Source organism: Trachurus japonicus, chromosome 18, assembly GCF_045865225.1.
Source record: "Trachurus japonicus isolate A0001 chromosome 18, Traja_1.0".
In the NCBI taxonomy this organism is placed as follows: Eukaryota; Metazoa; Chordata; class Actinopteri; order Carangiformes; family Carangidae; genus Trachurus; species Trachurus japonicus.
Genome location: NC_140924.1, coordinates 11,270,280 through 11,283,017, shown reverse-complemented (window position 1 = coordinate 11,283,017; position 12,738 = coordinate 11,270,280). Strand labels below are relative to the sequence as shown.

The 12,738-nt window shown below is 41.8% G+C and overlaps 1 protein-coding gene and 1 long non-coding RNA gene across 3 annotated transcripts in view; one reads left to right on the top strand and one right to left on the bottom strand.

Annotated features, from left to right (window-relative positions):
* Window positions 1-371: 371 nt before the first annotated feature.
* Window positions 372-1,434, bottom strand: LOC146968756 (uncharacterized). Its single transcript, XR_015034293.1, has 3 exons — window positions 1,006-1,434; window positions 844-904; window positions 372-734 (listed from the first exon to the last, which is right to left on the bottom strand). It is a non-coding gene; the product is annotated as an uncharacterized LOC146968756 (long non-coding RNA).
* A 5,291-nt stretch (window positions 1,435-6,725) lies between these two features.
* Window positions 6,726-12,738, top strand: part of LOC146968753 (selection and upkeep of intraepithelial T-cells protein 1-like) — a 45,625-nt gene continuing 39,612 nt past the window's right edge. The window contains exons 1-4 of one of the 2 annotated variants that reach the window (XR_015034292.1): window positions 6,732-8,103; window positions 8,574-8,936; window positions 9,031-9,120; window positions 9,233-9,985. Coding sequence is in view for 1 of the 2 variants with exons in the window: in XM_085759975.1 (XP_085616101.1) it covers window positions 8,037-8,103; window positions 8,574-8,936 (430 nt within the window). In the remaining variant the exon portion in view is untranslated. Of the gene's footprint in view, window positions 8,104-8,573; window positions 8,937-9,030; window positions 9,121-9,232; window positions 9,986-12,738 lie in introns of those variants that run through there. The other variant, XM_085759975.1, reaches the window with a different exon arrangement.

Here is a 12,738-nt window from a genome sequence, read left to right as displayed (position 1 = left end):
TGACACACGATGTCCCAAGTACTGCACTTCTTTTTTCAACAGGTGGCACTTGTCAGACTTTAATTTTAAGCCATGTTTTTTCAGTTTGTCCAAAATTACATCCAAATGTTTTAGGTGTGAATCAAAGTCAGGAGAATATATTATGACATCATCAAGGTAAATCAACAAAGACTGTAGGTTGTGGTCTCCTAAACAGGTGTGCATTAACCTTTGGAATGTGGCAGGCGCATTTGACAAACCAAAAGGCATTCGGGTAAATTCATATAGCCCCATGGGAGTAACAAAAGCAGTCTTTTCCCTGTCGGCGGGGGCAACCTCAACCTGCCAATATCCACTCGCCAGGTCTAATGTGGAAAAATACTTTGCTTTGTTCAAGCTGGCCAATGACTCCTCAATTCGAGGGAGTGGGTAAGCATCTTTGTGGGTTGCTGCATTGAGCTTACGATAATCCACACAGAATCGTGGTGTTCCATCTTTTTTGCGCACTAATACGATGGGGGCAGCCCAAGGACTAGCGCTGGGTGTAATGATTTTAGAATCCAACATACCTTGAAGCAGGGTTTTCACTTCCTGATACATTTTTGGTGGAATCTGCCTGTAGCGTTCCCTCACAGGCGGAGCATCACCAGTGGGAATCACATGCTGGACGGTGCTTGTCCTGCCATAATCTTCATCATGTGTGGCAAAAACTGCTCGATGTTTGTGCAGCAGGGTCTGCATTTTTTCTCTCTCCTCTGCAGATAAACCAAGGTCAGTTACATCAGGCAATGAACTCTTTTCAGTATGTTTACTTTTCTCCAGGCTTACTTTAACAGCATTGGTGCTGACCCGGACCATACTCACACTATGCTCTGGTGTGATATCGGCTGGATCAACCTCACACGTCTTAGCTAGTTTCTGATGTCTATAAAGATACATTGGGGAGTCATTTGGATTTTTGATTTTAATTAGAACTCTCCCCCTTTGAACTGTTGACAGGGATCGAGCTACAAAAAGTCCACCCACCTCCTCAGGTTCCACGAGGCACTGGTAGTCTTTTCCACCTGGTCCCGCCTTGGTCCGGCCCCACAGCAGCACCTCACTCTGAGCTGGAACTCTCACAGGACGGCGATTGATGGTGCGCACGTGCCCAATGGAGCCATCTGGAGCCACAAACTGTGCCTGTGTGGAACAGATTTTAAAGGCCATAGCCCACGCCTGTTGTTGGCGCCGACTGCCAGAAAGACAGTGCAAGGGCTTGTTGTCCATGTTTCTCCAACAACTTCTAATAATGTTCATGCCCACCACCCCTTCTGTATCAGTTAGGCAGTGATCTTTAACAACCAGAAACCCACCCTCAGGAACTTCGACTTCTCCAACTTTAACAGGTAACAACACATAACCTAAATAAGGAATGTCCAGTCCATTAGCAGCTTCTAAGGTCAGCCAGCTGTCAGCCTCCTTAAGCCGTTCACCTTTTTCTGCAAAATGTTCCAAGAAAAAACTGTTCTTCATCAACGACACATTTGACCCTGTATCAAGGATCCAATTAACAGGGACATCATCAAGCAACAGGTTAACTTTAGGGACATCTCCAATTAATTTGTGTGTGTCTTCATGCAGAGGCCCATTCACTTCTGAACACCCCACTGTCTGGGCCGCCACAGTGGTGTATTCTAGTTTAACGATGCTGACCTTTGTCTGTTTGTGCATGAGCGTGCTATATGTCCAGGTTGAGAACAAAGGTTGCAAATGGGATTACCCTGGCCATCATACCGGTTTACTGAACCCAACCGGGGTCGGTTCCTCCTCGGTGGCCCACTTCGTGGGGCAGGCTGGCTCCACTCTGCACCCCGTGGTGTCCTCTGGTGCAGCTCTGACCGGATCTCTTGAATTAAAGACTGGGACAGTTCATTAAATTTATTTGACATTTGTGTGTTCATTTCATCCCTTAATTGTGTCTTGATTTGTTCCAAATCCTTTAAATGAGGAAAATTAACTTGGTTGTGCCCCCTCATGGCAAGGCAGTGTGCTTGTTCAGATGTTTCCCCATATGCTTGTTCCCTTAAGGAGAGCTCTGCTTTGATGGTCTGAAACGTCAGACTATCATCCAATAGAATCTTGGCTCTGAATTCCCCCCTCGTTGCAGAGTCTCTCAGCCCCTCAATCAAATGATCTCGGAGCAACACATCGTCATCTCTGATGCCCCTGGAGTCTTTTTTCTCGAGCCTAAGAAAGTCTTCCTGCAGTCTCAATGCAAAAGAACTAATGTCCTCATGTGGCTCTTGGCGGGCATTAAAAAACTGAGAGCGCAGGACTGAGGCAGTGGCTCTATCCCCATACAACTTATCTAATTCCCCAAAAATCAGCTCAGCTGTGTTGCGCTTCTCTGGAGGTAAAATTAAAATCTCTCTCTTAGCTTTTCCCTCCAGACAACATAGCGTTAATTCAGCTCTAAAATCATTTGGGACTCCTTGTAAAGCGAAGGTAGTTTTCAGATTACTCTTCCACTCTCCTAAACCAATGTCTGAATCTCTTCCTTTAAATTTAGATGTCATCAGATTAAACATAGGAACCATACCAACCGGTCTGGACATTGCACTAGGAGCTTGGTTTTCTCGACTAGGACCAGGTTGAGGCTCACTTTGATCTGTCATGTTGGCCTTGCCCACCACTGGTTTCTTTTTTTTTGGTCAATCCTGCCGACAACGCCAGTTGTAAAGTGTTCTTTGTTTGACCAACCAGTGAAAGTGGACAAGGCAACACAAGACAAAAGGTACGGTTTAAAGGAGTCCTTTTTATTTATAGAAATATATAAAAAAAACTAATCAAGTCTATGGGGGAAGTAATTAAAAAAGTCTGGGAGGAGGTGGCTGAGAGTGTGGCTCCGTGTGGCCTGGTGAGTGGCCGGGCTTCACTCACACAGGTTGGCAGGCTGGCTGGATCTGCTGGTCAGTTGGTGTACTGGTTCGGTGTCAAGGCTGTATCATCATTGCTGGCGCTGTGTGCTGTGCTGCTTACGACTGCTGCAGGCTGCTGCACTCCACTTCGTGGCTGTAAAGCGCTCCTGTTCAGCCCTTGAGGTTCCAACCTGACCCAGCGTCCAAAGTAACTCCAGCCTACACCACACGCCACCTGTCACAGAGAAGATCAGAGGGAGACTCAACACCAGATACATTCGACATACAATTTCTTAAGACCTCAGACCACATTCACACAGGTACCTGTCACAGAGAAGATCAGAGGGAGACTGAAGGAGAGAGTGTGTGTGGGTAATTAAGCTGGTTGCCGACCTGTCCAGCACACCTGTTTCCAGTTAGCCCGTCACCATGCAATCACTGCAGACACACTCACTCTGTTAAACCACACCCACAGCAGAATCCACCACAGTGTCACACAAAATACAAAGATTACTAGCCGATACAGCTTTACCCTGTTACACATGTCGCTCAAGATCCTGAACGTAACGTCTGCAGATGCAGGGAGATACAGATGCAAATGTTTCATCCAAGGAAAAGTGGAGGATGCAGATGTTCAACTTGTTGTTAGTGAGTAATTTAGATTTCTTTGATTTTTGTAGCTCTGTCTCTGTTTCTGAGTAGATGTTTGCTAAATGCTTGGTCCAACAAAGACATCCCTACCTCCCACAAACATCCAGACGGACCATGAAGGTGAGGAAAATGGACTTGCACTTATATAGCGCTTTTCTAGTCTCTTGGACCACTCAAAGCGCTTTATAATGTAATGGTCGCATTCACCCTTTCACACACATTCCATTCATACAGCACATAGTGCAGGGAACTAAGCATTCACACACATTAATACACCCGATTGGACACATCGGGGGACAAGTGTGGGTTCAGTGTCTTGCCCAAGGACACTTCGACATGTAGGAAACAGTCTGACTCTGTGAGGACGACTGGAAGAAGTCGACACTGTGGTGTTTTGTTATAGTTTCTGTCCTGTCAGTGACTGTAGCTGTTTGTCTTTCATTGAGTCACAGAAGTTGATCAGACCAGACACATTTATTGGATCCTGCCGGTGGTTTGCTGCTTCTTCTTTGTCCTGATTGTTATCGTCATTGGATTCCTGATCAAGCAACATCGTCAAAACCAAAGACTTGTAAGTAAATGAACAAACATTGTTACTTCCTGTTGTGTCAAACTTTTCTGCATCTATCAGACCAATGACTGAACATCTGTTCTCTGTTCATCCAGGATGTGGATAAAAGAGTCTGCAGACTTGAGCCTCCTTTGGAGGAACATTGTTGATGGAGATGAGATAGTTGAAGCCAGACTAAGAAACCAGGTTTACACTCTGACACCAGCAGTGATCCATCTCCTCTCTGGACGATCATTGTTGGTGGAGAGTCTGGTACGTTTCACTGTCCTGGGTCTTTCCAATCACTTTGTGGATTCAAACCTGCGACTCCTGAACCCACTACACCAGCAGGAGGAGACCAGCTGACTGACGAGATGTTTCAACAAAACAGGAACTGTATTTTTTATAGAATAGCTTTTTCCAAGTCATATGACCTGCTGACCAGAATGACCTAACTCCTCTGGATGAATAAGACACAGACACTCTACTTTGTGGTTTTCCAATGCTTATTCTATATTTTTGTGTTATTTACAATGTTGTTTATGAGGAGAAGCTATGGTGCTTATTTTGATATGTCTTTGCATTTTTTGTTGTTATTATTTATTTACAAGAGCCTTTTCTTTCATTTTTATTATGTATTTACCGATTGTCTTTTTTCTCTCTGTTTTCTTGTTTTGCTCTCTGGGGAGGTGGGTGGGTGGATATGAGATTGAGAATGTTTGGGGAATGACAAACTGTGGAGGCGGAGGGAAGGTATTTATTTATTTATTTATTTATTTATTTATTTATTGAATTAATGAATTTTGGAGCTGTATAAGATGCTCCCTGTCCTGAACTTGTTCTGTCACTTTTTTTTGTCTTCGGAACTTATTGTATAACCCCATCAAAAAAAAGGGAGTTGATGCAACAGAGAAGTTTCTCTTCAGTCACAATGAGGAAACTTTGTCCTGGTGTCTAGCGTCCTCTAGTGGTGGAAAGGTGGAACTAAGAACATGAAGAGGAGCGAGGTCCCTTTATTGATCTTTCTCTTCTACAGAAGTGTTAAAGTTAAACCTCTCTCTGTCTACAGCACTTAGGATGTGTTATGATGTATGTGTCATGTTTACATATTGTTAATGTTTGTTGTGTAACTTTGTCTTTTTTTTCTTCTTGTTATTACTTTTGTTATTATTGTAAATGAGATGTATTTATCTATTTATTTATGAATATATTTAATAATTTGTGAATAATGAAAGTTTATTTGAACACAGAATATAAGAAGAACAGAATAAAAACAAATAAAACAAATACAAGACAACAACACAAAATGAAACAACAACAACAAGACTTAACACTTGTTTATGTTCAAAAAGAGTGGGAAGAAGCCAAAGCTTATTAAATCTTATTAAACCTTCTCCCTATGTTAATTCATTCAACATCATGTTTATTCTGCTTGTTGTTACTATAGTGTGATACACTTTACTGTGTGTCAGTGACCTTTACTGCGAACAGAGCCAATGAACTGTGAATATTAATATTAATATTTAAAATCTATTGAGGAAAAGAAACTGAAGAGAAAAGATCCAACTGAACCATGTTGTTCATTCTGGTCAAAGTTCACTCAGTATTTTCATGTCACGAGTTGAAGTTTTAGATTTACTTCCAGTGAGAAAACACATGTACATTAAAATGCACTCAGGCTCCGTGAGATCTCTAGATCTGTGGAGAGAAAAACACACAACAGTCAGAAGTTGAACCCCCTCACTGCATGGATTAAGAAATACATTCTATCATATAACAGAGAAGTATTAACATCTTTGCTTTAAATGAAATAAAGAAAACGTAAGTTCAAGGTTCAATGTTGATTTGTATGAATACATATTATTACATTGTATTCATTTGTCCTCCCTCAGAGGTGCAGTATCAAGCCATCATGAGGTTGGTTTCAGTGATTTTGAGAGAACAGTTGTGGATAAACCCCTACGTACGAGAAAACGGTTGACTTGTTTGTTTTCATTTTTGGAGGGTCTGCCATATGGCATTGTCACTGAATGCCTTAGTGATGATAGTACCACCACTAAAGTGCCTGGTCATTATGACAACTACTGAAACCAGCCAAGGCCGAGCTGCTCTGGTTTTAGGCTGCTGAGGGGGAGACTGCCAATTAGATTTAATTACAACAAATGATTATAGAATCATTGTCCACGTCTCTGCTATTATTAGGTTCATGTCTGTGGCATCACCTGGTTACTGACACTGTCAACAATAAGTCATAAATCATCCCCTCTAACACATGGCCCTGACCTGTTCTAAATCTGGAGTTTCTAGTATTAAGTTCCCTCCTATAATTTCCCTCCTGAATATTTTCAGAGCTTGATTTGGGCTAGATCGCGGTAATTTTAACACTGTACAATTAGCACATTTATCTATTTGTCTTTGTCTATTAGCAGTACAGCGCGACCTCTGTGTGTGTGTGTGTGTGTGTGTGTGTGTGTGTGTGTGTGTGTGTGTGTGTGTGTGTCTACATGCGAGAGAGAGAGAGTGGGAGGGGGGCTGGCTGACAGGAGAGCCGGTGAAACACTTTTTCTTCCGTGCAATGCTATAATCACTTTTAATCGCCCGGGCGTTTGCGGAATGAGGTCGATGAGGACACGGACACATGGAGCCTATCCTACCCCAGCTGTTGTTAGAGCACAGGTGCGTATTTGCACGCGGGCTATTTGGTCATATAGCTACAGTATTATATTTATAACCGTCTTTGGTGACGCGTTGAAACTTGAATCAATGACAGACCGACTGGACCAAGAGCGCAGTGTTTCTAGCCACGACTCTGAGCTGCTACCACCGTGAATGAAGATGTAGGAGTTGAACTCCGAAGACTTCATGGATACGGGTCAGGACAGTCGGTGGACAGAGAGAGCTTTAAGGTTGAAGTTTGTTTTATTTTATTTTTTTTTAGCCTTTATTTAACCAGGTAAAAGACCCGTTGAGATCGAGATCTCATTTTCAAGGGTGACCTGGCCAAGAGGGCAGCAGCACACGTCGTTATATTAAGGGTAAGAGTAGCCTATTTATGGTGCACTGTGAGACTGTGACCGACCACATGTCAGCTGTTGTCAGCTCCACGGCGACGAGCGCTTTTTCCCCCCTTCTTCTTCTTCTTTTTTTTTTTTTTTCTTTTTTTTTTTTTAAATAGCTCCGGTATCGACCCGGCTGAAACACGGGAGGACATTTATCAAAGCTTGGTCGCCGTGAGTCGCCGAGAATAATAAAGAGTTGACATATGATCTAAAGGATTTGGCTTGGTTAAATAAATGACTCATAACTTACAGGGAGATAATGGATCTGTCTGCCTGTACCTGTCTGAACCGCACCACGACACCACATAATCCGCAATCTCTTGTTTATGACAGATACAACACATGGTATAACACATGTAGAATAAATAACGTTATTCACCGCTCAGTGTTTTGCTTTCTTACCCGGCTTCGTTGAAAACAGGGAGAACATTGGAGAAAAGCGGCCGGACTTTCATAGTTCTCCTCTATAGTGTTGATGATGTTGGTCATATAGGCTACGATTAAAAACTGGTTTAGTGGTAAATAAGGTTGTTTGTTCTAACAGAGGTAAGGATGGTGTTGTTGTTTTGTTTCCAGCCGTTGCCAGACACTTCTGGAAACTTACGTAATGTGGGCGGCTGTAGGCTATTTATAAGTGAGCAGGGAGCTCTATGTGTTTTGCTGTGTGTGTGTGTGTGTGTGTGTGTGTGTGTGTGTGTGTGTGTGTGTGTGTGTGTGTGTGTGTGTGTGTGTGTGTGTGCGTGTGCGTGCGCGCGCGCTTGCAGGTGCAGCTGAGCAAAACTGGGAAAGATGGGACTGGAACTTTGTGCAGGAAGTGGGAATTCCCAGGAAGAACAATATTAAGGAGGAGGAGAACGGTCACCACTTCTGGAGTTGGAGTTGAACTTCAAAGACTTCATGGATACTACTTCTCTCTGGACTTTTATTCCCCTCTTGGCTTTTGTCTCCTGCTCACCCGTTAAAGGTAAACAGATACGTTACCAACACTGAAAACGCGTTTATTTGTCTATTTATCAGCAATGTTCACATTTTTAGACCAAACGATCAATTGTAGGAGCCATGAATTGGGTTTTCTGGGTTAACCTATATTTCGTTGATCACTGTGATTACTTTAGTTGAAGTTTGTACACTTTTTATTATGAGTTGATCTTGTTTGTTTTTTTGTTCATTGTTAACAGATTGACCTTTAGTACAGAAATCACAGTGCATTTCTTTTGTTAACACGTCGGACACTCTTAGCCTCTCAGCAGCTCTTTTGGTTTAAGCTGCTAAATCAATAAAACAAGAATCAAGTTATGACAGATGTCTAGTCCAGCCACTGCCAGAGCTGTCTGAACTCAGAGAAAGTTTTTGGACTCACAAGTGAAATATCAAACATACAATAGCCTATATAATTTAAATTCCAGACGTTTTACTGTTCTCTCCATTTTCCAGTGGAATTTAAGATGATCAGTCCATCTCAGCCGATCATTGCTTCTCCAGGAGATGATGTCATCCTACCATGTCAACTGGATCCTCCATCAGATGTGGAGATGTTTGTTGTGCGGTGGTCGAGGCCTGATCTCCAACCAGATGCCTCAGATCAGAACTGGGTCAACATTGTTCTCCTGTACTATGAAATGAAAGAAGCTCCAGAGAAGATCCCATCGTACGTCAACAGGACTCAGCTGTTCACAGAGGAGCTGAAACATGGAAACATGTCACTGAAGATCCTGAACGTAACATCTGGAGATACAGGGAGATACAAGTGTGACATCCGAAACTTACAGAAGTATTCAATAGTTCAACTTGTTGTTGGTGAGTACATTTGTTTAGATCTTTAGCCTTTGGTTTTTATAGTCATGTTTCTGTTTAATGTTGTTTTGTAAATGTTTTAAATCTGTGTCTTTAGACCCAGACATCAAAACTGGAATGACGGAGATGCCGTCATTTTCCCAAGATCTACAAACTCCTGATCCAAGAGACAAGACAGACGATGAAGGTGAGGAAACAGTCTGACTCGGTGAAGACGACTGGAAGAAGACGACGTTGTGGTGTTTTGTTCTAGTTTCTGTCCTGTCAGTGACTGTAGCTGTTGTTGCATTCATTCACAGAAGTTGATCAGACCAGACACCATTATTGGATCCTGCCGGTGGTTTTCTGCTCGTTGGTCCTGATTGTTGTTGTTGTCATTGGAGTCTTGATTAAGCAACAACGTCAGAAACAAACACAAAAACATGTAGTTAAGTAAATTAAAAACCATTGTCAATTTCTGTTGTGTCAAACTTTTGTGACTGAACATCTGTTCTCTGTTCATCCAGGATCTTATATAGTGTGATGTCGTCTTCACCGTCAGTTTGTGGATTCAAACCTGCGACTCCTGTTGCCACCAGTGACTTCAATAGACCAGAAGGAGCCAGATCCTACAAAGTCTTCAGAGTCTTCTACCTCATTTTATGGAGAAGTTTTCCTCAGCATACGAGGCCGGGTCATGGGAAAGACTCAAAGGTCTCAGACTGTAAGAGGAACCAGTTAAAACTGTTTTTGCTTTTCTCCATGGACATATTTGGTTCATATTTTCCAAAGCTGACCTCGGATCAGAAATGTTCCTGTTTAGCAGCAGGATCGCTGCAGTCAAGTCAAACTGTGCTGCACTGCACTACGTTTACCATTCCTGTTCACTCACATTGCAACTTTAATCCTGAAGCACTTTGATATGACCTGAAACCTGACCAATGATGGTTCAATGCACCTTAACCTGTCATGGTCTTCTTAGCCAATGGAGGACAATAGCGAGGGTACCATTGTGTCTTGACTAAACTTAGTAGCCTCGACCCAGAACCTGCAGATCTCAGTCTTGGATCATAACGGAGAAATGGTTAGAAAATCTTCCTGATCAGTGAGGGAATGGCTTTTGAGCTACAAGGAGATTGCTCAGATGGAGCAATCCACTGCACAACTTCGCCATGCCAAAGCACAAAATGTCTCCTGCTGGTCAAGGCTTCTGCAAAGGATATGTGATTTGTTGTAGTATTGTGTACTTGGTATGATGTTCATGCTGAGATCATCTGCTGGGATCCCTGGGAGGGGAGGGGCAAGGGGTGTGAGTGAATGAATGTGTGTGTGTGTGTAAGATTTTTCTATATATTTTTGTTTTGTTTGTAGTAATTTTTCTGTTTGTTTTAGTTTTTTTGTTGTTGTTGTTGCTGTTGTCATTTTGCTTTGTTTACTATTATTACATCTGTTGCTGTAATGGCGGTTATTGCCTTGAAGAGATTTGTGCAGGCCTTGCCTTGGGCATACCACCTGGGTTGGGGGGAGGGTTGTGGTAAGGGTTGGGCCGGATACAGCTGCCATTGTTTTCTCTATTCATATCTGTCTATTTATACTAACATGGAAAAGAACAATAAAAAATTGATCATAAAAAAAAAAAGAAAAAAAAAAGAAAATCTTCCTGAAGAGCTACAAGCTTGGAAGATAAAATAAAAATGAGGTGGTTGTAAAGTCACAGGGAATGTGATTTATTTGGCCGTAGAAAACTATGACGCTTATTTTTCTCGTGTTGCTGGTCCAGACGTTTGTCCATGTCTGTGTCTGGGTTGTGAAGACTTAAATCAGCAGCACTGTTTGTCCTCTTTCTGTTTGTTGTGGTACAAGATACAAGGGCGTTTAAATCTCAGTTGTCGTCACAGTTTCAGAGGTGTGACAGCCAGAGTTCATAAAGGTCACACCTAGATATTACAGAGACTATGTCTGATCTAACACTTGATGAATCCTCCTGTATCTGTGACAGAGAGGGTTCTGGACATTTCACAAAAACAACATATCGTAGATCGATATGACAGAACAGAGGTTGAATTTATTCAAAACTGTGACATGATCAGATTCCTCCAGTTATTCAGACGTTAAGAAAGTGAAGGAGCACTGATATTTATCTCTTCAAGGTTGTAACGAGGTTAGATAAAAACTGATGTTTTTTATTTAGTTATTTTTATATTTTAAGACATTGAGGGTTGTAATTCAATTTAATTCAACATTTTTTTAATGCCTATAAAGACTTGACTACCTCAGTTTGTATCGCGTAAATAATGGTTAAGACAGTTAGACAGTTAGTGTGGTTGACACTCCTTCTTGTTTTTGTTTATAGATTGAACACTGACAAAGAGTTTTTATTTTTAAACACCCTGGTGGTGTTTAGTAACAATTTGTATTTATTTAGTTTAATTAAAGTTTAATTAAATTTTTATTTCTTGCTCTCCATACCTTGAACATTCTGCTGATAATGTTTCCTTCAGCTGAGCACCTTCCTGTTAGCACAAAAAGATGTTTTTGTTTTGTCTTTGTTTAAAAACACTATAAACATGTTCCAAAAAAGCATTGAGAATATAAGCTAAGAAATAAAGTTGATTATGAAATAACCACAGTGTGTTGATGTCATTGTGCTTTGACTTTAATGTATCTGTTGTTTTTCTGCATAAATCACGAGTTCAACATCAAACAGCTCCTGTTTGTCAGATACTTTCTGTCAATGGGTTTGATGCTCGTTCAGTTTCCTGAGTCTTGATCCTCAGTCTCTCTGGACCAGAGTCCATTTAAAACCTTAAACAGGTCAAATACAGTGTTTGTTCTTTAGAACAGTACAAACTGTCACTTGTACCACAGAAACGGTTTGTAGTATCGAAGGGACTTTACTGTTGGTTGGTGTAATGTTTTGGATTGACAGAGTTTTTTTTTTTTTTTTTTTAGCCTACAGGAAATGGGGAGGCAGAGAGAGAGGGAATGACAGTGGCAGTAAAGGGCCGCCCAATGTGGGATTCAAACTGCATATGGTTTCAAATTGGAGACAAAACAATTAATCAACAGAAAAAACATCTGTATGGGCTCTATGCACAGCTCCACCACTTCCTGAATTTAAGGCAGGTCCTTCATTTCTATTGGACACACTGATTAATCCAGGTGTGTCTGAGTAGTCACAATGGTCAGTTTCTCTGTTTCTTTTTAGAGTTGAGTTGTAAATGTTTGTTCTTCCAGATCCAGACCTGAAAACCTGGTCAACAGAGACGTCGCAACCTCCTATAAACATCCAGATGGACGATGAAGGTGAGGAAACAGTCTGACTCTGTGAGGACGACTGGAAGAAGACGACATTTTCAGTCATTGTGGTGTTTTGTTCTTGTTTCTGTGCTGTCAGTGACTGTAGCTGTTGTTTCATTCAGTCACAGAAGTTGAGCAGACCAGACACATTTATTGGATCCTGCCGGTGGTTTGCTGCTTCTTCTTCGTCCTGACTGTTGTCGTCATTGGATTCTTGATTAAACGACATCGTCAAAACCAAAGACTTGTAAGTAAATTAACAAACATTGTTACTTCCTGTTGTGTTCAACTTTTCAGCATCTATCAGACCAATGACTGAACATCTGTTCTCTGTTCATCCAGGATGTGGAGCGTGATGTCATCCCTATAAAAGAGTCTGCAGACTTTGGGGGAACAATGTTGATGGAGATGAGACAGTTGAAGCCAGACTAAGAAACCAGGTTTACACTCTGACACCAGCAGTGATCCATCTCCTCTCTGGACGATCTGGGACGTTTCACCGTCCTGGGTCTTTCCAATCACTTTG